Source organism: Balaenoptera borealis (genome assembly GCF_965194805.1).
Source record: "Balaenoptera borealis genome assembly, chromosome: 6".
NCBI lineage: Eukaryota > Metazoa > Chordata > Mammalia > Artiodactyla > Balaenopteridae > Balaenoptera > Balaenoptera borealis.
Window position 1 is genome coordinate 32,406,071 of NC_138863.1, and position 27,909 is coordinate 32,433,979.

Consider the following 27,909-nt stretch of genomic DNA (forward strand, 5'->3'; position numbering starts at 1 on the left):
CTTTCTAGTTTCTATTTCATTTGTTTCCACTCTGATCTTTATTTTCTTTTACTAATTTTGGACTTTGTTGTTTTTTTTTTCTCTTAATTCCTTGAGGTGTGAAGTTAGGCTGTTTATTAGATATCTTTCTTTTTTCTTAATGTAGGTGTTTATTGCTATAATCTCCCCTCTTAGAACTGCTTTTGCTACATCCCATAAGTCTTGTTATACCATGTTTTCTTTTTCATTTGTCTCAAGATATTTTCTGATTCCCAATGGTTATTTCTTCTTTGACCCACTGGTTATTCAGAAGCATATTCAGTAGACTGTTTAATCTCCATTTTTTTTTAATCCAACAAAAAACTCAATTACTCCCACCCAGGATTTTGAAACGTTTAATCAAAAAAGAATCTGGCATTTTAAAAGTTAGGTTTACAAGCTTGACACATTCTTAATATTAGCAATTTATCTATTTGTACGTTGTCTAACAAAATGAGGTCTATGAAGACATCAACAAGATACTTAAGAGTTCATTATAAGCTACAGTACCTTGCAAGTAAGTATGCAGTTTAACTGTAATAAACCACTATAAGCAAATTTAACTACATAAAAATATTAGTTAAATGCAATTCTCTGGAAATACACATCATACTTACAGCTGTTTTTTAGTGAGATTCTTACTGCTTTCTTCCCCTTTGTGGTCAGAAAGATCTTTGATATGATTTCAAATTTCTTAAATTTATTAAGATTTGTTTTGTGGCCTAACATATGATATATCCTGTAGAATGTTCCATGTGCACATGAGAAGAATGAGTATTCTGCTTCTGTTGGATAGGATGTCCTAAATATGTCTGTTAGTTCCATCTGGTCTACATGTAGTTTAAGTCCGTGGTTTCCTTATTGATTTTCTGTCTAGGTGATATATCCACTGTTGAAAATGGGTATTGAAGTCCTTTTATTGCTATTTCTCCATTCAGATCTATTAATATTTGCTTTATTTAGGTGCTCCAAGTTGGGTGCATAAATATGTACAAGTGTTATATCCTCTTGATGAACTGACCCCTTTATCATTATATAATGATCTTCTTGTTACAGTTTATGGCTTAACATCTATTTTGTCTGATGTAAGTATAGCTAGCATTGCTTTATTTTGGTTTCCATATGCACAGAATAACTTTTTCCGTCCCTTCACTTTCAGTCTGTGTGTCTTTATAGCTGAAATGACTCTCTTATAGGCAGCATATAGTTGCGTCTTGTTATTTTATCCATTTGGTCACCCTGTGTATTTTGACTGGAAAATTTAGTCCATTTATGTTTAAAGAAACTATTAATAGGTATGGATGTACTAATGCCATTTGGTGAACTGTTTTCCAGCAGTTTTGTAGTTCCTTTGTTCCTTTCTTCCTTTGTGATTTCATGATTTTCTACAGTGGGATGCTTTGAGTCCTTTCTCTTTATACACTGTATATTTACTATAGGTTTTGCTTTGTGGTTACAAGGATGATTACATAAAATATATTACGATTATAACTGTCTATTTTAATCTGATAACAACTTAATTTCAAATGCATTGAAAAGCTCTACATTTTCACATTCTCCCCCAATATTTTATGTTTCTAATGTCACATTTTACATCTTTTTATACTGTGTATCATTAATAAATTATTGCAGTTTTAAACTTTCGTATTTTAACCTTTATACTACAGTTATAAGTGATTTACCCACCACCATTACAATATTTGAGTATTCATATTAACTATATATTTACCTTTACCAATGAATTTTATACTTTTATATGTTTTCATGTTACTAATTAGCATCCTTTCATTTGAGCTTGAATAACTCCCTTTAACATTTCAGCTTTTGTTTGTCTAGGAGACTCTTTACCTCTCCTTCAATTCTGAAGGACAATTTTGCCAGGTAGTGTATTCTTGATTGGCAATTTTTTTCTTTCAGCACTCTGAATATATCAGCCCACTCCCTTCTGGCCTGCAAGGTTTCTGTTGAAAAATCTGCTGAGCATCTTATGCGGGTTCCCTTGTACATAACATGTTGCTTTTCTGTTGCGTCTTTTAAAATTCCTTCTTTGTCTTTAACTTCTGACAATTTAATTATGATATATGTCAGTGTGTGTCTCTTTAGAGTCATCTTTTTTGGTACTCTTCAGGTTTCCTGGATCTGGATGTCTGTTTCTTTTCCCAGCTAGGGAAGTTTTCAGCCATTATTTCTTTGAATATACTTTCTTTGTCCCTTTCTCTCTCTCTTCTCCTTCTTGGACATCTATGTGTATATTGGACTACCTGATGATATCCCATAAGTCCCTTAAGCTATCTTCACTCTTTTTCATTTTTCTTTTGCTCCTCTGATGAATTCCACTGCCCTGCCTTTAAATCTGCTGATCCTGTCTTCCGCTTCATCTAATCTGCTGTTAAACCCCTGTAATGAATTTTTCAATTCAGTTGCTGTATTCTTAAGCTCTGTGATTTCTGTTTGGTACATTTTTATATTTTCTACCTCTTCACTGAAATTATCATTTTGTTCATGCATTGCTCTCCTGACCTTCGTGAGCAATCTTTATGACTATTATATTGAATTCTTTCATTAGGTACATCACTTATCTCCATTTCATTAAGATCAGTTTCTGGAAATTTATCTTGCTCTTTTGTTTGGAACATAGTCCCCTGTTTCTACATTTTCCATGACTCCTTGTGTTGGTTTCTTTATATCAGATAAAACATTCTTCTACTTTATAATGCACTGTGAAAACTTTGAAAAAATGTCATTACTGGGCACCTTGGAACTGAGCACTTGTACAGGATGGAACATCTGTCAGCAGATCTCAGAAAACTGGAAGCAAAGATTTTTCTTAGGTTTAAGGTTCGTAGGCCTGGTATTCTTCCTCAGAAGGCATTTCATAAGCCTCACTGTCAGGATCCAAGGGCATATCTTCCAGAATTCCTTCCTGGGGGGTTCCTTCTTCACTCGGGCTAATATGAAGGTGTCAGCAGGGCTGCACTTTTTTCTGGAGGTTCTAGAGTAGATATCATTTCCTTGTGTGTTCCAGCTTCCTATGTTTGCCCACACTCCTTGGCATATATGGCTTTTCACGGAAAGCCAGCAATGGCTTTTCCAGTCTTTCTCCAGTGTCATCACTTTACAGCAGACTATTTTATCTAATAAAATAGACTGCTGTCACAGTCTTGTGTAGGAGATGAAGCTCATTAATTAGCCCAGCCTGACTTCCTGGTTGCCTCTTAAACCTCTGTGATTACCCAACCCGCTGTCTTTGTTCACAGTTGCTCCCAGTAGTTGAGGGTATGTCATGATCTGTCAGTGTCCAAAAGGAGAGGATCACAGTCAGCACCTATACACAGACTGATTAGAAGATGGACTGCCAGAAAACAGGTAAGGATGCATGTAGTCAAACTGCTTCCAAGGAGAAACTGGGAGATGGACATTTTTATCTGCTCCCTCTGTGCTGATCCGGGGTGTATAGCCATAGGGGGTGTTCCTGCACCTATTTAAAAACTGTTTGTTTCTTTACTATAATCTTGTGGAACTTGTAAATGCAAGTCCCATAAGCTATCACAGCTGGGTGATGGGGGCCTGTCCCCTGGGTGGCAGATATAAAAGCTGGACTGCTAGATGTGTGGACAAGCTCCTTCCTCGGAGATACTTGCAAGCTGGATTTATTGTTGGAGTAAAGTTGGGGGGAGAAGGTGAGGAAAGTACCCATCAGCTCTTCTGGGGTCCGGAAGATCACAGTCAACACCTAGATGGTGGTAATTAGAAGCCAGACCCTCAGCCAACAGCTTGTGAGGTATGTAGTCAAACTCCTTCCAGAGAAAGACTGGGAGATGGGCATTTTTGCCTGCTCCCTCTGCACTGAAAGGTGGGGGCTAACCACAAATACCTCCATGCCTATTAACATATGCTTCTTTGTTGCTATAGTCCCGTAGGACTTATGGATGCAAGATGTACTAGCTATCAGAGCTATGAGATTTAGGGCATATCCCTCCCTCGCATGGCAGCCATAAAAGTTGGGACACTAGATGTCTGTGCAAGGGAGATGCTGGCGACTTGGTTTTATTGTTGGAGTGAACCAGAAGGAGAAGGTTGGGGGTGTGTCCACTGACTCCCCCAGGCCCCAGGGAGGATCACAGCCAGTATACCCAGACGCATGCCAATTAGAAGCTGGACCTTCAGGCAGCAGCTTGTAAAGTATGTAGTCAACCTCCTTCAGAGAAAGACTGGGAGACAGGCATTTTTTCCTGTTCCCTCTATGCTGAGCCCTATGGGGACAGCCATGATGAATGCTTGTGCTCACACTATGCTCCCATTAAGAACTGCTTCTTTGTTTGCTACAGTCCTGTGGGACTCATGAATGCAAGCCCAGATGGCTTTCGGAGGTAGATGTTTTAGGAGCCCACTCCTCAGGTGGGAGTCTTTAAAGCCAGGGCACTAAATGTGTGGTCCAAAGCCTTCAATCCTCAGGGAGAAGCTGGGACTTGGGGGTTCCCTCCTGACTGTATGGCACTGGGCTGGGGGTGGGGTTTATGGCAAGAATGTGTCTCAGTCTTTCCTACCTGTTTCAATGTGGGTATTTTCTCATTTGCCCAATGTGTAGGAGTCACTTAGCTAGCTCCTGGATTTTTCTCAGAGGGAATTGCTCCATGTGTAGCTGTACATTCAATGCATCTGTGTGAGGAAGGAAATTCAGAAGCCTGCTATGTCACTATCTTGCTCCCAGTCCATACTGAGGTTTTGAATGTTTGTCTTCATTCTTTTTTTTTTTTTTAATTTTATTTATTTATTTTTGGCTGCATTGGGTCTTTGTTGCTGCACGCGGGCTTTCTCTACTTGCAGCGAGTGGCAGCTACTCTCCGTTGCAGTGTGCGGGCTTCTCATTGCAGTGGCTTCTCTTGTTGCGGAGCATGGGCTCTAGGCACGCAGGCTTCATAGTTGCAGCACGTGGCTTCAGTAGTTGTGGCTCGCGGGCTCTAGAGCACAGGCTCAGTAGTTGTGGCAAACAGGCTTAGTTGCTCCATGGCATGTGGGATCTTCCTGGACCAGGGATCGAACCCATGTCCCCTGCATTGGCAGGCGGATTCTTAACCACTGCGCCACCAGGGAAGTCCTGTCTTCATTCTTTTCAGTTGAGAATTCTATTTCAGTCTGGTTTTTTAAAGTTGATAATATTTCATTATTTGGTATAGAGTAATATTTACATTATGATCCATTTAAATCATAGAATTTGACCCAGGGTTTCTTCCTCTGAGACACTGCCAATACAATAACAGTAATAATGTATTTCCATGTATTTATTTCTGTAAATAAATCATATCTAGACATTTTTCTATAGGGAGAATAAGGTAATGTCAGCTACTCACTCAAAAAAAACCTTATAAAAACCACAATGAAATATCACCACATACCTATTAGAACAATTAAAATAAAAAATAGTGACAATAGTTAATGCTATTGAGGCTGCAGAGAAGCTGAATCTCTCAAAACACTGCTGCTAAGAATCTGAGAAAAATAGCCTGGCAGTTTCTTGCAAAATTAAGTATGCACTAACCACATAACCCAGCAATCGTACTCTTGGGCATTTATCCTAAAAAATGAAACCCTATGTTCACACAAAACTTGTACACAGATGTTTATAACAGCTTTATTCTTAAAAGCAAAATACTGCAAACAAACCAAATGTCCTTCAGTGGGTTAAAGTTGAACAAACCCTGCACATCCATATGATAGAATACTACTCAGCCGTAAAAAGATATGCAACATCCTTTGTTGACCTCAAGACCATTAAATATAGTGAAAAAAGTCAACCTCTTCATCTTCCTCTGTGTGACACATATTTAAACTGTAATTAATTAATTATCTCTACAGGGTCTATCTCAGTCTATGAACATTTTTGCTACTGTAAATTAGTCTCTCAAGGATCCTCTCAAGGTGCTGACACAAATCAATCTCTGGACTTTTCACAAGGGATGGGTGATGAGCTGCACAACCTAAGAAAGCTTTTCCTTGGTATACAACATTATTAATAATATTTCATAAGTTTGACTGCATTTGATTCGTAAAAATGATTTCCACACTTTAGCATATATTCCTTTCAGTATTTTCAATCTGTAATCTAGATTCTCTGAGTGCTTTGAGGATAGGAATAGTGTCAGAAGTTCCAGCAAAGTTCTTATGCTTTTCGCATTACGCCTAAAGTTTATCAAAAACTTGGCATTTTTCCACGTGAAATTTTTTTAAGATTTTAAAATTTGAAATTTTAATTTTTTATAATTAAAAGCATACTTTTTTTAAACCAATGTATATCTTTAATTTTGCTACAAAAGCCCCTTGGAATATAAACTTTACTTAATTTTTACAGAAGATTTTGAAGGAATGCTATTTCATTTATTAATAGATTCCCCTTTAATGTCATTGTAATATTAAAAACTAAAATGATAGGAACACTTAAAATGTCCCATCCTTATATTCCATAAGTAGGTTTTTCTACTACTTCAACCATACCATCAACTCTGTCCCCTGTGTTTCACACAGCTCTTAGTCCCAATCAACTCAACGTATAACCTTCTTCCAGGGCAGTAAACCTTAACCCATTTCTTTAAGGCAGATTTACCAGATGCCTACCTAGGAGGCAAACAATAACAGCTTTATTCTTCACCTTTTCCCTCCCTTGCTGTTCTCACACATAGCAATATATACACAACACCTATTTTCTGCATTTGACTAAAGAGCTTAATAATTGAGACCAAAAGAAGGAAAACAAAGAAACTGCACAACCAATACCCACTTACCAGGGCTTCCCTGGTGGTGCAGTGGTTGAGAATCTGCCTGCCATTGCGGGGGACATGGGTTCGAGACCTGGTACGGGAAGATCCCACATGCTGCGGAGCAACTAAGCCTGTGCGCCACAACTACTGAGTCTGCGCTCTAGAGCCCGCGAGCCACAACTACCAAGCTCACATGTCACAACTACTGAAGCCCACACGCCTAGAGCCCGTGCTCCGCAACAAGAGAAACCACTGTAATGAGAAGCCCGTGCACCAGAACAAAGAGTAGCCCCCACTCGCCACAACTAGACAAAGCCCGCGTGCAGCAACAAAGACCCAACACAGCCAAAAATAAAATTAATTAATTTAAAAATACCCACTTATCAGTAAAAGAACTCCAAAATACCACTGAAATTACAGAATAATTGTAGAGATTAAGTAATTAAATAGATCTTAGGATAGAAGTGGTAATAGGAGAGACAAAGGGTAGCAGACAGTAGATTCATGAAAGAAAAAGCAGTGAGCAGAAGATACACAGGGAAGGCAGTGGCTTCCTTTTGTTATATGCCTGTTACATATTGAATTTTCTCCTCAAAACTTAAAAAGGAACACAAAACATGCAAACACATAAAAATCAATAATTGCAAAGACAATGACAGAAATTTCATACTTGTATGGTGATGGCCAAGTACTGGGATCCTGAAGCACCACTCCAAGGGCATAAAGGACAAGGGTCTGCAAAAAAAAAATTACTCTAGCTATTCAAGGTCTAACAGAGACAAAATGATGCCCAGAAAGCCAACTTATCTAAATGCTCTTTTAATATAGATAGTGAATACAAAATAAAAATATAAAATAATAGAAGAAAACACAGGCCATTATTTTGGTGATCTCATAGTGGGAAGGATAAGCATGTCACAAAATATGGAAGCCATAAAGGAATAACAGACTTCACTCTATGAAAATTTAAAACCCGCATCCAGTAAAAATAAAACAAAAAACACACCATAAAAAAAAAAAGTAGAAGATAAGTAACATACAGGAAAAAAAATGTGCCATATAAGTGACAGAATTAATATGTATAATATACAAAAAGACATATAAACTCATTAGAAAGAAGTTAAAGGAAATACAAACTGTTAATATATATATGAAAAGCTGTTCAGTCTCTCCAATGATCAGGGGAAAGCAAATTAAGAGACAATTTTTCATATAAGATTCATAAATCCAGATGTGGTAAGAATATGGAGAGGAAAAGCATTCTCATAAACTGTTGCTCAAAGTATAAATTGCCTTTTAGAGGGCAATTTAAGTTTTACACACATGTGCTGTTTGGCCCCAAAACTCCTTTTCTAAGGCTCTCCCAATACCAGTACAAGTATACAGTTTGTAATAATGAAAAAAATTACTGTCAATCTAAATTTCCATCAATGGGGACTGCTTAAATAAATTATGGTACATTCATACAATGCAATACTATGCATCCATTAAAAATAACGAGTTGGATCCATAGTAAGTGCCAGTTGTATCAGTTGCCACGGTACAGTCAATAAAAGAAGAAAATTAAAGTACAATATATAAAGAGTACTCTTTCACATATGAATTTGGTTTTTAAAATACATATGTATACATGTATATACACACACAGAGTAATACACATATACAGAAAAAGACCTACAAAATAAACACTAAACTATTCACAGTAGAACCTGTGGAGAAAGGAGCCTTTCTTTTATATTGTTTGAACTTTAAAATAAGCACATATTATTTTGTCATTTAAAACATTTGTCTTTGATTTAACAATAGGTAACTTTGGACCTTTATAATATTGGACACTTTAAACAATAAAATTTAAAAACACACACTAACAGAGTTGAAAAGAATAACTGAATGGGTTAAGTACACCAAATGTTTCCTACCTCCCTAGGAATGATAAATTTGTCAATCTTTCCTTCAATATCTTGAAGCCGGGCAGAAACTGGGGTCAGTCTGGCAGTCCGAACAGTTTCACAAAGCACTTGCCGACAATACCTGTTTAAAAAAATTTTTTTTTGAAGATCTTTATTTTGGGAGAGGCAGTTTGAAATGTATATACATTTTAAAGTGTCATTCAACAATTTTCATAACCTTCCTAACTTGAAATAGTCATATCATAATTCTTATTTGCTTAAAATACATTATATATTAGAGGTATATAAAGTCCAGGTGAGTAAGGATTTAAACAAATAAAAACAACTTTAAAAGTACCAGAAGAAAACTTGAAACAATATTTTTAAAATTTTTGAGTAGAAACGTCTTTTATTTTTAATAAAGGATTTAATAAAAATTTTAATAAAAGACGTTTCTACTTAAAAATTATAAAAATACTGAAACAATGAAGGATACCATAAAGAAAAACACAAATATTGAATGATATGACTATGGAAGGTTTTTTTTCATACTTGCAATCATCATAAGTAAAATTAAAAGCTAAGTAGGAAAAATATTTACAGTAAATATATCCTTAATGCATCAAAGCTCTTTAAAAATTCATAATTAAAATGATCAAACACCCCAATAGAAATATGGACAGAAAATATAAAAAAGCAATCTACAAAAAAAAAGAAAAAATGCTAATGGCCTGGAAACCTAAGAAATGATACTCAACCTCATTAACAATGGAAAGATTGCCAATCAAAGCAAATTTTTTTTACCTGCCAGATTAGCAAAGATGAACAAGAGCACTGTCACAGACAAACACTAACAAAAAATAAGGAAAAGGTTCTGGTATAATGTTATAAGTCATAATTCTAGTTATTACTTTAAAATGTATATCTCAGAAATAACTAAATTTCCTTGTCAATTGCATTATTATGAACTTTCATCAAATCTTTAAAAAAAAATAAGGAAAAGGACATTCATATTCAGTTGGTGGAAGTATAAATTGGTACAACCTTTCTGAAGGATAACTTGGCAATATATATGAAAATATGAAGTGTGCCTCCCAATGAGAATAAAAGCTAAAATGTATTGAAATCTTGCTATGAGACAGTTCTGTTAAATACTTTCTATGCAGTATCTCATTTAATCCTTATAAGAAACTCATGGATGCTATTATTTTTTAATTTTACAGATTTTAAAAATGAGGCAATTGTTTAAGAGTGCACAGCAGGTAAGTGGTATTGGTAGGATTCAAACCCAAGTCTGTTACTCCATAGCCCCTAATCGTAAACACTACACTATTGCATATTCTCTTAAATAATAATCTCACACAATGCAATACTATGCATCCATTAAAAATAACGAGTTGGATCCATAGTAAATGCCAGTTGAACCTTATTAATAATCAGAAATATCAGCAAAGATTTAAGCATAGGAATGCTGATTTTTGTAATTTCTAAAAGCAACAAAAACAAGAGGAAACATCCTTTCCTCTTTGAACAAATATTTTTTGGGTACCTACTACATTAGGAGCACTGCATTAGATATTGAGCTACAACAGTGAACAAGACAGATACCCTCAAAGAATTTCAAAGTCTACTTGGCAGGGGAAGGGACGGAGGAAGGGACATCAAGAATGAACAATTAAAAAGGCACAGTATATTAAAAACGTAAATACAAAAAAAAAAAAGGCACAGTATAAAATAAATGTAGTTTATCATATGTAAATTATACTTCAATAGAGTTGATTAAAAAGATGGATGGCAAAGAAGTCAATGTCAGATCTCCTCAGCTTAGTTTACCATGGCTGTTCTGCACAACCAGTTGAGTGTATTCCTAGAAACACGGCTTCTTATTTAGGGTGCTACAGTCAGGAAGGCTTTGAAATTACTAGTGGAGCTATTCCATTCCAGAAATTTCTCTGATTGTTCTTTTTATTGACATCTGTTCTGGTTTCAGTGAATGCAATAGCTCGCAAATTATCTGATGATATTAATTGGAATTTTATAATAGTTCTCTCCAGCCTCTCTTTAACCTCTATTTCCTCTGTGGCCATAAAGATAAGTAAAAGAAGTAAAAAAAAAAAAAAAAAAAGGGCACAGTAACTGTTATGATAAAGGAAGTTCAGGGTGTTAGGGAACACATGGCAAGAGCACCTAACTAGAGAAAGGACTTTGCAGAGAAATAAACACTTAGGCTGAGACCTGCAGAAAAAACTGGAGTTAGCTAGAGGAGACAGGAAGAGAAAATCTCTACAAAAGCCAGAAGATAAAAAAGAGTGCTTTACATTTGAAGAAACAAAAGAATTTCAGCACAGCTGAATCCAAGGGTATGAAGAGACACAAGTAATGAGATAAGGTGGGAGAGGAATGCAAGGCCTAGCTCCTGAAATGCCTTATAAGCTAAGCTGGTGAGTTAGGGCAACCAGAAGTCACTGAAGGATGTTACGTCAGGGAGTCTGATCAGATATGACTCCCCAGATATAGAAAGATGACTACCACAGTGATTCTCAACTTTGGCTACAGATTAGAATCACCTGAGAAGCTTCTGAAAATTTCTGATGCCCAGAGATTGTTGGTTTGGAATTGGTCACAGGTTATGTGTATTTTTAAAGTAGCTGAAGCGATTACAGCATACAGTCACAGGCTCCAACAGCAATCTGGAGAATGCATAGGAGGGAAGCAAATCCAAGGCTGTTGAAATATCCCAGACAAGTTGATGGTGCTCTAGGCAGTGGGGACAATGGAAAGAAAACTAAACTTCCAACTAAATGTTGTTTCGAAAGTAAAATCAACAGAACTTAGTCACTGATTGGATGTGGAGTTACTATGTATAGAAACGCTGTCCACAGCACATTTAGAGAAAAAATGGAATTTACAGAAGTTACATGTTTTGTATTTTTAAATGGTTTTAATTTTTTTGCATTAAATACATACATATATATGCATAGAAAAAGTCTAGAAAAACAATACAGATAGTTAACAATTATTATCTGTTTTACAAAGGACATTCACCTTCCACTTCATACACTTCTGTATCATAAAAACTTCAAAAAACAAGTATGTGGGAGGGAGGGAGATGTAAGAGGGAAGAGATATGGGGATATATGTATATGTATAGCTGATTCACTTTGTTATAAAGCAGAAACTAACACACCATTGTAAAGCAATTATACTCCAATAAAGATGTTAAAAAATAAAAAATAAATAACTTAATTAAAAAAAACAAGTATGTATTACTTTTAAAATTGTAATAAATAAAGCTTCCTATATTTTAAAGAATTGGTAACAAAAGTCTCCCTGTGAAACCCATAGCTTCGAGTTCTTTCCAATGGCTGTATCCCTATCTTCTTTTCTATAGTTGAAAGATGATCCAAGGTAAGGTTGCTTGCTACCCAGTCTCAGACTTCCAGCCCCCTAAGAAGTCACAGCTGCTATTTTTTAAAATCTTTTTAATTAAGGTATCACTTACATATAAAAAAAGTATCTATTTTACCTGTACAGTTTGATGAATTTTAGTAATTGTATATAATTGTGTGAACACAACCACAAGAAAGATATAGAGCATTTCCCTCATCCTAAAAAACTTTCCTCATGCTCCTTTGTAATTGATCCCCTCCCCATTTCTGGCCCCAGACAACCACTGAATCTACTTTCTATCACAATAGTTTTGCTTTTTCTAGAATTCCACCTAAATAAAACGTATTGTAGGCAGTTTTTGTGTTTGATTTATTTTTACTTAGCATAAAGAGATTTAGCCATGTTGTTGTGTGTACTGATATTGTGTTACTTTTCATTACTTGGTAACATTTCCTTGCATGGATATAACACAATTTATCTATTCACCAGTTGATGAATATTTGGACTACTTCCAGCTTTTGCTATTATAAATAGTATTATTATAAATGTTTGCATACAGGTCTCTGTGTGGACATATGTTTTCATTTCTCTCAGGTAAATGCCTAGGAGAACTGTTGGGTCATATGGTATGTTTAACTTCATAAGATCCTGCCACACTGTTTTCTAACAGAACTGTACCATTCTGCATTTGTACCAACAAGGTGTGGATGTTCCACTTATTAGATATCACTGATACTATTTTATACAGGCTCATGTAAAGGTTTCCCAAAACTACCTTAAGATTTTAAAAAGCAAGTTAAGTTATCCATTAAAATCTGTATGTAAATACTTTAAGTCCTGTAAAAATATATAGCTTTTCTAGATATTAGCATTAGCTTTAAATTAGATAAACCAATTCAAATTTACCCTTTAATGATCTCCTCTTTCCTTTTATTGTGTTCTTACCTGAGCTCCTCAATTTTCTCTGGAGTTACAGGTCCCTTCCCAAAAACTTGGTCTATCTCTTCATATAGTTTTTTCTGAACTTCTTCATAGGTGGTTAAAAAACAGACTGCCCAGGTGCACACTAAGCGAAAATTTATATTAATAACAATGAAAGCAGCTAATTCACAGTTTGGGTGCAGAATAAGAAACAAATTTTTTATTTTTTGGTATTTTCCTTTTTTTCTGATGCAGAAGATACATAAATGCTACCAAAAGATAAAACAAGATTGTTCACAAGATTTGTACTTCACTGAACAGAACATGACTATTTACAGAATATTCCCAAAAAGAGATAGTGAAATCTAGATTTCTTTCTTAAAACTGGCAAGTAATCAAAGGCACTTAATACATTTTACCTTAGGTAAAATAGTAATGATAATAAATAAACTTCACATCTGGGGAAGTGTTAAACGTTGATAACTGTGATGAACTGTTTGGTTCAATCGACCTTGTAAAATCAAAAAATTGATTTATCAATTTCCTCAGGAGCCTTAATTAAATGATTCATACAAATCAAAGTAGCAGGAGATTTACTTACAAATCATTACTCTAAATTTTTACTTGTAAAGGTAGATACACTGGTTCAAGAACTGAGACTGATTATTGCTTAGGACAGTGGTTCTCAAAACTCTTCTGGGAGGTGGCTGATGGCACAACCCCACCATCCACAGATCCTGACTCAGTAGGTTTAGGGTGTGGTCCAGGGATCTATATTTCTAACACATACCACAATTATTTTGATGAACACCAACATTGGAAGATCACTAGCTTATGGCTTACTTTTGCTTAAAATGGCTATGGATTATAATCACTGGGGAAATCAAAAGGTAAGAAAATTAATTACATGATGAACATAAAACAGAGGAAACAGAGTAGTTATATTCCCTTTAGGAATCCACTGGGATTACAACTGTTCAAATGGAACCATCCAGACACATAACATCTCTTTCCCTAGATTATGCTTGATATGACTCTATGTACAGCTCTACTTTTTCTATGTCAAGTACTTCTTAAAATGCATTTAATAATTCCTACTTCTGCTTATTAATTATCTCTTTCCTGAGCTAAAGGGCTGGCTTAAATTTATCTCAAAGTTAATTTTTTTAAATGTTTGCCTAAGTCACTTATTATCCAATTCCAATGCCTGGAAAATATATAATTCACTTTCTGCACTAAATATTATTATCAATAAAATCAACAGCTACCTCATGCTCAATTATTTTGATAATTTACTCACATCCAGAGTTCATAAAAGGCATAGGAGTAGCGGACCTTAACTTTTTCCAACATATGTTTCTTTATTATGGCTTTTGAGTGAACTGCAGAATTTCTATTTCACAAATGATATGAAAACTTACGTGGACAGTGTACAATATGTACATGTATGCAATTTTACAACAATATGTAGTAATATACAATATTGAAAGATTTAGCACAAGGATTTGCATACAGTAGGCACTCATATACACTGATTGACTAGATTATCACTTAAAATTAATTTAACTGTATAAGCTTAATAACCTCAAACATTGGTTCTTTTGTACAACTCTATTAAAGAGTATGACAGGGGGATAGCTTTAAAATGGGACTTTAAGCCACTTAATGTTCTTTAATTATAATATTGAATCAAGACACCATTTTATAGTTGAAAGATACCTTGGAGGTCACCCTTATTTTAGAAAAGGGAAGAAATGCAGAGTTCAGTATCTTGCTCTAGGCTAAGACTTGCTAAGTCGCAGAGGAGGGACTTTAATTAAGGCTTCCTGCTGATCTTAACTCTCAAAATTTCAGAGGTGCCTTAAAAAATAACCAACCCACATGCAAAGAAACAGCAATACTCTGAAAATTCCCCCTAAAAACTTCAAAAAAGATTAAAATATTAAATCAACCTTGGAAATGATCACTTTTTATGGTATCCAGAGTACAATTGATTCAGATTTTTTGAATGTCTTCAGCAAAGATATATTTTAATGTAATAAATTTTTAAACAAGTATTTAAAAGGTTTGATACATTATTTTTGACACATGCTTACCTAAATTCCATTTAATCTATAATATCTGGACATGTCTAGATATCAAAAATTTTACAAAGAAGAAATACAGGAAATTTACATTTATACTCATCCTTTTTAAAATTTTCTTAAACAGAAAGAGTTGTGAATGAAATCCTTCAAGTTAACATAAATTCTTTAGATTTTAAACTGATGTTTTAATACCTCCTTTAGCATTTTATGTCAGTATATTTTTATGGATTTTTATGGATATACAAATTTTTACAAATACTGTATGAACAAATGGTAGTCTGATAAACTAAAAACCAGTAAGGAAACTAGAAATATATCACCCATTTTAGAATTTTAAATAATAATCACCTTCAATTCCACCAAGAGAAGAGTTCTTTTTAAATCATGATTTCTGTGGACTATATCCTCTGTTGGTAGATCTTAATAATAGCAGACTAGATTGAAGTCAAAGTGAAAAGCCACAGCAGGAAATTGAAAAGCTCACAGTTCTGGCTGGAAAGGTGTCAACAGCAGTTCATTTTAAAGGAACTAACTAGAATTCACAATCCATAAACTGTGTCAAGAAATTTATGGCAATGTTCAGAGGTGGCACAGAGCATCTGGGGTTTAAAAAAAAAAAAAAAAAAGGTGCCTGTGTGAATCAAGCCTTTCAAACAAGAATAGAAAAAGAAGAACGAAGGGAAGTTATAAAGAGGTCTTGCAAACAGTGTTTCCTTTATTTTAGAATAGCTTTATCCTTGTATATTTTATAACCTATCTCAAAAACAAATCAATTTATACTTACATTTTGCAGTTATTATGCAACTGGCCAGAGAAAATATCATACTGTCTTCTAGGATCTAGGAAACAAAACTAAGTTTAGAAAGTGTGAAATGTAAGGTGGCCTATATTAGGCCCTAGTAAAATCACCTAGAGTACAAAATGGGAGTTAAGGAAAGGGAAAACATGTTATTTCTTTACGAGGTTTTCACTTAAAGAAAATCTATATAATGAAAAAACCAACCGAAACACTGCACTGCATTTTTGATACAGTGAACACTTACCCAGTATATTACTGGCTCATGATACATCAAACAAACTGGCTCAGTGCTATCATTCTAGCTTGGCCTAGAGCAGCAACGAAGACTCAGGAACAGTGAAGAGCCTGCCACTGTCCTGGAGCCTGATATAATTCCTGCACCCACACACACCCAGAAAGCCGCTTTTGTCTACGAGGACTTGCATGCATAGAGCAGGGCAGAAGGGTCCCACACTGAACAGGTAGGTGTGGCAGTAACAGCCCCACTCCTGTCCTCTGCCTGACAACACCACAAACACACAATATCCCAGTGGTGTGCTGGGGTGACAGACACACGCTGGGAACAAGCCAAGCTGCCACACCTGGTCATGTAGGCAGAGCAGCTTAGTCAATACAGGCTTATGCAAGTCCTCCTCTTTTACAGTCAGAGAACTTTGGGTCGATATTTGCTTACTCAAATATTGAATACTATATAGCTGCTTCAAAGAACTAAATAACAGGAGACTAAATACTAAATACTATTTATGGATGATGTACAATAAAAAAGAAAAAAGCCACTGAATTCTAGGAGGGCGTCTGGGTTAAAGTGGATAAAAAGCACACTCTATACATGTCTGATTATCTTTTGTTTGATAAACATTTAACAATTACATCACCTGTTGGTCATTAAGGTCCCCCTGTACTAAGGAGTCAATGAAAATATGTTCACTGAAGTTCCTTCCTTTTCGTTCTTTTATGATTTTCTTTAAAATAGATTCCAGTTGCATAAGGGCTTAGAGAAGAAAAACAAAAAAAGATTTTAGGATATAAGCATTTGTGAGGATTGAACATTGTTCTGTATCTCTACAATATTCCTATGTGCAGAATAAAACTTTCAAAGTTAAAAGTAGTAACCAATAATGCTTTAAAAGCTAATTTATGTTTAAACTCAGCTACTTACTTTTCTTCTTTTTGCTAAATTTAACACATACACCAAAAAGTGCATAAAACATACAAGCACAATTTAACGAACAACTGTAAAGCAAACACCCAGGTCGAGAAATAGAACAATGCTAGCCCCTTAGAGGCCTTTTACACATATATCCCTCCCCTGGTATTATTCACCTTCCTTCTAAATTCTGTCCTCTTAACTCCATTGTCCTCCCGAATCAGGCATCACTCATTTACAGACTGAAACAGATGTGAAATAATCAGAAAGGTAAATTTCTGACACTTGGAAGATTAATCCAACTATCAAGAAAACTATCCACAGATTTCTCAGGCCCCATCTTACTTGACCTATCATAGCATCTGATGCTGGTCACTTACTCTGTAGGAAGCACTTTTTCATTTGGCTCCTAGGATTCCACACTCTCCTGGACTCCACACTTTCCTCCCACTTTACTGCCAGCTCATTCTCAGTATCCTTTGTCCATTCCTTCTCACCTCTCAAATTTCTTAATGATGGAATGCCCAAGGTCAGGGATCTCTTTTCTTGGGCCTCTCCTCTTTTTCTATTTATATTCATTACCTTGGTGATCACCATTCTCAAAGCTTTAAATACAATCTATGTACTGAACACTTCCAAATTTATATTTCCATTTAGGATCTCTTTCCCCTGAACTTCAGTTTCATATATCTGACAATCAACTCAACATATCCACTTTGACATCTGAAGCATACTAAACATAAACATATCCAAAACTGAAGTCGTGATCTTTCGCCTCAAAACTGGATCTTTCTACAGTCTGCCCCATCTTATTTCCTATTAATTTCATTTTCCAATTACTCAGGCCTAAAACTCTGGTGTCTCCCTCTCTCTTATACCCCATATCTAATCTGGCAGTCAATGTTGGTGGCTCTAATCTTCAAAATACAGAATTAATCTCTCTTACTCTTTTTTAAAAAATTTTATATTTTCTGCTACCCACCACCTAGTCCAAGCCACATTATTTTTCTTGCCTGATCCATTGCAGTAGCCCCCTAATTAGTCTCCCTGCTTCTGCTCTGAGCCCCTTTATGACAGCAGCCAGAGTGATCCTTTAAAAATATAACTCAGATTCATAATTCTGCTCAAAATCTTCCAGTGGCTTCTTCCTATCTCATAGTAGCAACCTAGTCATACCTAAGCCAGACAAAATCTGTTCCATCCCCCCAATCTTTCTGGTCTCATTTCCTTCTATTTTTCTTCTGACTCATTTCACTCCAGGCATACAGCTCCCTGATGTACCTCAAATATATCAGGAAGAATCCTACCTCAAGGATTTTGCAACTACTTGTTGTGGATTTACACATGATCTGCATGGACTGGTTTCCTTATCTCTTGCAAGTGTTTGCTCAAGTCACCTAATCTTGGTGAGGCCTTTCCTAATAACCTCCCCACCCCTAGCACTTCCTATCCCCCTTCCTGATTTAATTTTCTCCATAGCAACTTTCATCTTTTAACACACTATTCAGTTTACTTATTCAGATTCTCATCTGCCTCTTCCCACTAGAAGGCGGTGCCACAAGGAGAGGAATTTTTGTTTGTTTTGTTCACTGACATCTTCCCAGGACGAAAAATATACCAGGATATTCTAGATCTTCATTATTTACAGAATTGAAGGAGTCTAATAACATGTTAGTGATTAAAATGAGAAACTGTTAACACTGTACTGCAATGGTTCCCAATCTTTGCTTACATTACAATCACCTAGGAAGCTTTTTTTAAAAAAATCATAAAATATAAACCACACCTCATACCAATTAAATCTGAATGTTTAGGAGCGAAAGCCAAGCTTCAAAAAAGTTTAAAAGATGCAACGTGTAGCAAAGTTTGGGAACTACTGCTGTACATTCTCAATCCTACAAGTACATGAGGATAATCTGGAGAGCTTTTATTAAAAAAAAAAAAAAAAATCTGACATCAAAAGCACCTCTATCCCATATTCTGAATAAACTGATTTAGGGTGGGGCCTGATCTTCAATATTTTTTGTTTTGTCCTAAGTTCCCAAAGTGATTCTAATGTACAGACCAAGTTGAGAATTACTCACTTAAACAGAAGAAGAAGTGACCCAGCCATGAGTTCCCACTCATATAAATACCAAAACATAATCATTTTCAATAAAAGCTCAAATTTGATCTATGCCCATGTTACAGTTCAAGGAGCGTATCATACTAGACAATCTACTTTTATTTAGAATCAAAGAATATAAATTATTAATTTTCTTTTTATATTAATTAAAACCAATATTTGTAAAATACATTTTTTATTAGGGGTAATTAATCCAAATGCATCCATCAAGATAGTCAAAATGGTAGACTAGCAGATAGCAGAAAACGTGTCCATTAAATTGGCTTTTCTAGACTTACGCTGGACACTGAAGGAATCACCAGAATGGTAAGCCTCACGAGGACAGGGATTTTTTGTCTCCTATACATACATAGAATAGTGCCTAGCACATAGAGGCCTCGATAAATATCTGTTGAAAGAATAAAGGAAGAGAATCTCGGGAAGCAATACTATTATCCATGAAAAATAATCCATTATTCCAATGCAGCCTATGCATTTTAATTTACCCTGCTTACTTCCAAAACAGAAATTGCAGCAGCTCAGAATAAAGGTATTAAAGGATTACAATCATTAAATTACTGACAGAAAATATAATACAAAAGAAAAAAGGGGGAGCACACGTTGGGGGGCCATCTTAAACTAAAACTGCTATTTTTCTGTGTAGATTTTATAAAGTTGTAACCAACGTTAAATAGTTTTGAAAATATCTTTACTCAATGTTATAACGGCCAAGATTTTTTTTATGTTGCTACATTTCTTACAGATTTATCATGTTGATATTATTTCCTTAGAAATTCCTATATTGTTGGATATTTAGTTTTTTTTGGTTTTCTACTTGTAGAAATAGCACTACAAAAAAAATTCATGAATATTTCCTTATTTTAGATAATTTCACTCATTATTTATGACTCTTAACATGTATTTCTAAATTACTTTCCCAGGATTGTACCCTGACACTTTCCATTAATCCTGTAGGCTATACCAGCTCTCCAGCACCCTCATTCTGCAGTGAGTGCTAGAGTTCATTTACTAATTCACTGCTTTTTCCTCTCTTTTAAGAAAAACTTTCATAATAGGAAATGTAGGAAAAAAACATACAGGAAGAAAATATACATGACCTATAAGTTCATGAATCAGACATAGCCCTATTAAAATTAGGGCACATTTCCCTTAGTCCTTACTAAAAATTAATAGTGGTAAAACTTACCATCTTCATATTGTTTTTTCCGAGTTGTACTTTTATCAAGTGATCCATCTAGAAAGCCTTTTCCAATCTCCGACCAAACCTGAAAATAGGAAAACATATCTATTATCTAATATGTAAATTTTCCAAATAATATCAAGCAATCTAAGCTAACAGCTGGAGAACCTCTGTCTCACCAACAGAACTGTTAATTAAACTCTCCCTTTCAAGTGGGCTGCATAATCATTTACTCCATAGTCTTTAAGGATAGGGCACAAATATATTTTAATAATTTCATTCAAAGTACTTCCAAACTAATTATAATTAGAAAGTCAAAAGTTCCCTTCCTTTCAAAGAAGTATATGCACAGGGAGGAAAAGAACATTGCAGTAGAGTCAATTCTCAATTTTTTTATTATAATGGCACCAGTGGATAAGTAAAATTCATCGGGAATTCCAAACTTTTACTTCACCTGCAATACTGATAAGCTTTGGCTGAAATCCAGAAAAAGGTTAAAGATTAGTCTAAGGTTTAGAGAGGGTAAACAACAGAATAGGCTTCCAATTATTTCAAAATTGGATAATTAGCCCTTAAAAAAAATTGTTTATAATTCAAAAGTTCTGAAAGAACCTGGGAAAGGACACAACACTTATTAATCAATGCTAAATATTTTTTAAATTATTAATAAACAGTCCTCAAGTCTTATCTTACAAAGATATGCCTTTCAGATTATTTAAATGTAAAAAATTAAACTATTAAAAGTACTGTAGGGCTTCCCTGGCAGCACAGTGATTAAGAATCCGCCTGCCAATGCAGGGGACACGGGTTCGAGCCCTGGTCCGGGAAGATCCCACATACCACGGACCAACTAAGCCCGTGCGCCACAACTACTGAGCCTGCGCTCTAGAGCCCGTGAGCCACAACTACTGAAGCCCGCGTGCCACAACTACTGAAGCCCGTGCGCCTAGAGCCTGTGCTCCACAAGAGAAGCCACTGCAATGAGAAGCCCGCGCACCACAACCAAGAGTAGCCCCCACTCGCCCCAACTACAGAAAACCCACACACAGCAACAAAGACCCAACACAACCAAAAATAAATAAATAAATGATGACTTAAAGTATAGAATCTTTAAAAAAAAAAAAAAAGTACTGTAAAAATGTAGGAATACCCTTAAAGTGAGAAAGAAGTTTCTAAGCACGACACAGAGCACAGGGCAAAAATTCACGATGAAGAAGTTGAATGCATTTAGCTACTCCACCCCGAGAGCAAAAAGCTGAACAGACAGAAATCAACAAGTCTTCTTGGATCTCTGAGACAGAAGAGGACCCAGGGCAAGCTGAAGCCCCCAAGACTGGAGAGACAGGTGAAAACAGGGAGTCACACTTTCCTGGAACAGACATACAAGTGGAAACTACCTCAGGAACCAGTGCTGGGGTAGGAAAACCTGAACTGTAATTGACAAATGGCTGGCTGGAGATTCAGTATGACAACTCTGACAGTGAAAAACTCCAGGAGACCCAGACACAGGCCCCCCAAGTGAGATTTACCTACGGGAGCGTGACCAGGTTCCCACAGTAAATATGAGAGAAAAATCCCCTTAGGCTTCCAGCAGGGGGACTGAAAAAGGAACCCATTTAAAACAAGCCAGAGCACTCTGCTCTTCTTAACAAGGCCTGCCCTCAGAGGGAACTCATTAGCCAGAGTCCAACCTTCTGGGGTATTAACGGAGCCGGGAAAGGGATATTCAATCCCAGTCAGGTCTAGTCTTTCACGTGGGAGAAGGGAAGTACCCAACTCCAGCCTATTCCAGCCATCCTTTCCCACCTGAGGGGGGAGAAAAAAACAGAGAAACACTTGTGAAGTTCACAGTCCAGATGCATAGGCTCACTAAAAGACAGACCTAATCACAGGATTATGGAATGCTTCCCCTTTCCCCACACCTCACCACCGCACTGCTAAAGGCCTATATACACCAGTTTCTTTTACACAGTACATCATGTCTGGCTATCAAGAAAAAGTTACGAGGCATACCAAAAGGCAAAAAACACAATTTGAAGAAACAAACCAAGCATCAGAATGGCAGGAATCTTGGAATTATCAGATCAGGAATTTAAAACAACTATGATTAATTGCTAAAGGCTCTAAAGGATAATAGGCTAAGGGCTCTATATGATCCTTAAGTAAAGGATAAAGTAGACAGCATGCAAGAACAGGTAGGCAATGTAAGCAGAGAGAGAAAAATCCTAAGAAAGAACAACAACAACAACAAAAAACTAGAGATCAAAAACACTGTAACAGAAATGAAGAATGCCTTTGACAGGCTTATTACTGATAGTACACTGGTTTTGGCTTAGGAAAGAAGGTGTGATCTAGAGGATATATCCATGAAATCCTCAAACACAGTTTCTTACAAAACAAAAAATACTCTTTGAATATGATCCAGCAATCATACTCCTTGGTATTTACCCAAAGAAGCTGGAAATTTATGTTGATACAAAAACCTCCACAAGATATTTATGGCAGCTTTATTCATAATTGCTAAAACTAGTAAGCAACCAAGAGGCCCTTTAGTAGGTGAATGAATAAACTGTGGTACACACAATGGAATACTATCCAGCTAAAAGAAATGAACTACCAAGCCATGAAAAGACATGGAGGGGGAACTCCCTTGTGGTCCAGTGCTTAAGAATCTGCCTTCCAATGCAAGGGACATGGGTTCAATTCCTCATCGGGGAACTAAGCTCCCACATGCCGCAGGGCAACTAAGACCGCACGCCCCAACTACTGAGCCCAGGCGCTCTAGAGCCCATGCACCACAACTACTGAGCCTGCATACCACAACAAAGAGCCCGCGCTCCGCAACGAAAGATCCCACATGGCACAACGAAGATCCCATGTGCCACAGCTAAGACCCAGCACAGCCAAATAAATAAATAAATTTTTTTTAAAAAAAAAAAAGAACAAAAAGAAAAGACATGGAGGAAGTTTAAATATTAATACATATTGCTAAGTGAAAGAAGCCAATCTAAGGGTATATACTGTATTATTCCAATGTCATACAATATTCTGGAAAAGGCAAAATTATGGATACAAGAAAAAGATCAGTGGTTGCTGAGACTGGGGGGGACAATATTATAATGATGGATATATGTCATTATACATTTGTCCAAAGCCACTGAATGTACACCATCAAGTGTGAACCCTTACATAATCTGTGGATTCTGGGTGATTATTATGTGTCCAATGTAGGTTCGTCCTTGGCAAAAAATGCACCATTCTAGTGAATGATATTGATAATGGGGGAGACTATGCATGTGTGGAAACAGGGGGTATATGCGAAATCTCTATACCATCCTCTCAATTTTACTGTAAACCTAAAACTGCTTAAAAAAGAAGTCTTTTTAAAAAAGCACTATAGGGGACTTCCCTGGTGGTCCAGTGGTTAAGACTTTGACTTCCAATGCAGAGAGTGCAGGTTCGATCCCTGGTCAGGGAGCTAAGATCCCACATGCCTCGCAGCCAAAAAACCAAAACATAAAACAGAAGCAATATTGTAACAAATTCAGTAAAGACTTTTAAAATGGTCCACATCAAAAAAAATCTTTGAAAAAGAAAATAAATAAATAAAAATTAAAAAGCACTATAAATAAAAGTAAAAACAAATGAAAATTGAGATAAAAATAAAAAGCTCTTACAGATTAGTAAGAAAAAGAAACACATTAATAGAAATATGGGTAAAGGACATGAGACAGCACCCCATAAAAGACGAAACACAAGTTGTTCAGCAAAAATATTAAACAATGTTTAACCTCACAAATAATAAAAGAATTATAAATTTTAATCATAAAAAATCATTTTTTACTTACAAGATAGGCAAATATTTAAAAGACGCGTAACTCTAAATGTCAAAAGCACAAGGAAAGGGGCTTCCCTAGTGGCGCAGTGGTTGAGAATCCACCTGCCAATGCAGGGGACATGGGTTCGAGCCCTGGTCCGGGAAGATCCCACATGCCACGGAGCAACTGGGCCCGTGAGCCACAATTACTGAGCCTGCGCATCTGGAGCCTGTGCTCCGCAGCAAGAGAGGCCGCGATAGTGAGAGGCCCGCGCACCGTGATGAAGAGTGGCCCCTGCTTGCCACAACTAGAGAAAGCCCTCACACAGAAACGAAGACCCAACACAGCCATAAATAAATAAAATTAAAAAAAAAAAAAAAAAAGAACCGTGTGCTCTGACATATCTCAAAATGGTTCCTTTAAAAAAAAAAAAAAAAAAAAAGCACAAGGAAAGAGCACGCTAATGTTGGTGGGAAAATAACTGGGACAATGTTTTTGGAGGGCAGTTCAGAAACAGTATGCAATTGGGTATGAGGTGAACATTTTTCACATGTTAACACCTGTGAAATCGGTATGCATCTTATGACTGACGACATCTCCCAAGTGCTGTCAGCCAAGCAACAGTCATGGTGCAGCTGTCACTGCCTCTGCATTCACAACCTGGTTAGTGCTCCTGGTGGCACGGCTGGACAACAGCAGCCCCGGGGTGTTTCAGACATTAAAGATCATTTAAGGCAGGATTTTAAGTCATGTTTATGGTCTGAAAACATTCCTTTGACAACTTCCAGTAATGTTAAGAAAATACCAGATTGTTGCCAAAAAATATATAAGTTGAATCTAGTCACACCCAAAAACATGTAATTTGAATCTAGTCAAACCCAAATGAGGAACAGTCTACAAAATAATTATCGTGTACTTAAAAAAAAAATGTCAAGGTCAAGAAACAAAGAAAAGCTGAGAAACTGTTTCACCTTAAAGAGGTTTGACCACTAAAAGTAAAGAAATCTGAATATGGGCTCTGGATAAAAGTATGGTATGAATGCTAAATTTCCCAAGTTTGACAACTATGTTGTTGCTATATGAGAGAATATCCTTGTTTTTAGGATATACAGACTGAAGTATTTAGGGGGAAAGAAGCAAAATGTCTACTTTACTCTCAAATGGTTTGGGTAAGGAGAGGAGGAATGGATGGATGGATGGATGGATGGATGGATGGATGGATGGATGGATAGATAGAGAATGAATGACAAAAGTAAATGGGGCAAAATGTAAACAACTGGTGAACCTGGGTGAAGGATATTATGGGAGTTCCTAGTACTAGCTGCAACTTTTCTATAGGTTTGAAATTATTATTTCTACTTTGAAATTCTAAGGAAAGAAAGGTAAAGAAAATGCCAGCATAAAAATACCCAGAATAGGAATAGGTATCAGCTGCTTGGAATAAAATTCTGGAAATAATAGTGGAGGTCCCTTTTTAAAATTGCTGTCTCATCAACATGAAAAAAATCAGATATCAACAACTGAGTCAAAAATTGATTCTTCGTTAAAATATGAAAACATTTTAGGAATTCCTTAGCCGATTTGTTTTAGCTGGGTAACCTGAGTAGTTTACTCTAGGAAGGGGAATTAGAGTGATTTTTCCACTTTTATTTTTATGCTCCTGAACATGTGAACGTTTTCTAAGAAATTTATATTTTTCAATCATGAAACACAAGTAATAAAACCATTTTAAAGGGAAAAAGGATAATATTAAACAGTGACAGAGTGTTAAGCCACAGTTCCTAGTGATTTTGTTTTACACACATTATATTGATTATTTAACCTGTTTTTATAGATTTGAAGAAAATAAGGGATTTCTCAGAGATCCAAAATGCAGTGAAGTAAATGACTTAAGTATGATTTGAAACAAATAAAGTAATATAATACTGAGACTGATTAAAATAGAGAATAATAAAGTCCATATGTGAGTTCAGAAAAGGCAAACAGTAAACCTGTTTTCAACTGGATTAGCCTTTCTTCAAATCATATTCATTTCGTTAGTATTTTAATGCTCCATCAACTTTAATTTCTTTCTATATAGGACGTAGTCTCTATTAAGTACGGTTTTTCTCTTTATTCTAGAAATTAGTATTATTTTATAACATACTTGGTTTTGGATTTTTTGCCACGCCACATGGCTTGCAGGATCTCAGTTCCCCAACCAGGGATTAAACCTGGGCCACGGCAGTGAAAGCCCAAAATCCTAACCACTAGGCCACCAGGGAACTCCCGACATACTTGCTACACATTAAAAGAAAATTTTTTTAGTCATTCATTTTTTTAAATTTCAGAAAGTAACTGCTTAGGGACTCCCTGGTGGTGCAGTGGTCGAGAATCCGCCTGCCAATGCAGGGGACATGGGTTCGATCCCTGGTCCAGGAAGATCCCACATGCCACAGAGCAACTAAGCCTGTGCACCACAACTACTGAAGCCCACGTGCCTAAAGCCCATGCTCAACAAGAGAACAAGAGGAGCCACCACAAGGAGAAGCCCGCGCACCGCAATGAAGACCCAGTGCAGCCAAAAATAAATAAATAATACACATAAATTTAAAAAAAGTAACTGCTTAAAAAAGTAATTCTTAAATTTTTAAAAAAGGCAACAATTAACCTTCTTGCATTGTTGTTTTTAGCCCCAAACAAGGAAATTCTGTACTATAGAATCTTAAACCTTCTTCTTAAGAGGCAAAGTCTACATTATTCAACTATCCAATTTGATGAAAGAGTAATTTTGAATTTGGCCCTAGACTTACTGTGCCATGATTCTTCTGGAAGCGAATGACTTCTTGTTCATCTTCAAATGTACTACCCATTACCATCTGCGTAACAGACTTCATTGCAAAGCCAAGCATATGCTGGGAGAGAGGGACATGTTGGGACTCTGGGTAAGAGAGCCATTTATCCAATAATTCTTCTGAAAGCTGAAAGAAAACAGAAAACCACAATGATTTACTATTTCCTCCTACTAAATCTTAGAAAAATCCATCAAGTAGACTCATTTCACAGAGGATACAGTTCAACTCCTTAATCAAAGCAAACATTCAGGTGTTTACTGACCTGTCAGGCTAACACTGGCTCCACCAATAATTACATCCCTAATAGTTTAGGTTCAGATTCTGTCAAAGGGCTGATTTGGAAAACAAAACAAACACAACAATGAAAACAGAAAATGTAAGTTAAATGTTCAAAGGCTGGGAAAACCTTAAACCTAAAGGAAATTAAGATATTAAAGTCTTAGTATCTAATTAAAAATGGTAAAGGTTCCCCACAGACTGGCTGTGATATAGTAAACAATCAATAAATATATGAATATGTCAAAGTCCTAGACATGCTTCAGTGACAGAAACCTCTCAGAGTCCCTTTGTCATTCCTTCATCCAATGAATATTTATCAAATCACTTGTGGAATAAAAAACAATGTGTAGGGACTTCCCTGGTGGCACAGTGATTAAGAATCCACCTGCCAATGCAGGGGACACGGGTTCAAGCCCTGGTCCGGGAAGATCCCACATGCCGCGGAGCAACTAAGCCCATGTGCCACAACTACTGAGCCCACGCTTCACAACTACTGAAGCCTGCGCACCTAGAGACCATGCTCCACAACAAGAGAAGCCACCACAATGAGAAGCCTGCGCACTGCAACGAAGAGTAGCCCCCACTTGCCGCAACTAGAGAAAGCCCACATGCAGCAACGAAGACCCAACTCAGCCAATAAATAAATAAATAAATAAATAAAACAATG

General features: G+C 36.3%; 1 protein-coding gene across 2 annotated transcripts in view; it reads right to left on the minus strand.

The window, feature by feature from the left end:
- The window catches only part of CYP20A1 (cytochrome P450 family 20 subfamily A member 1), a 63,972-nt gene that overhangs the window by 7,937 nt on the left and 28,126 nt on the right, over positions 1–27,909 (minus strand). For both annotated transcript variants that reach the window (XM_082397130.1, XM_082397129.1), the window contains 7 exons: positions 26,922–27,089; positions 20,318–20,396; positions 16,735–16,850; positions 15,845–15,899; positions 12,998–13,118; positions 8,693–8,804; positions 7,444–7,508 (listed from right to left, as the gene is read on the minus strand). In XM_082397130.1, the coding sequence (XP_082253256.1) occupies positions 7,444–7,508; positions 8,693–8,804; positions 12,998–13,118; positions 15,845–15,899; positions 16,735–16,850; positions 20,318–20,396; positions 26,922–27,089 (716 nt within the window). The remainder of the gene's footprint in view (positions 1–7,443; positions 7,509–8,692; positions 8,805–12,997; positions 13,119–15,844; positions 15,900–16,734; positions 16,851–20,317; positions 20,397–26,921; positions 27,090–27,909) is intronic.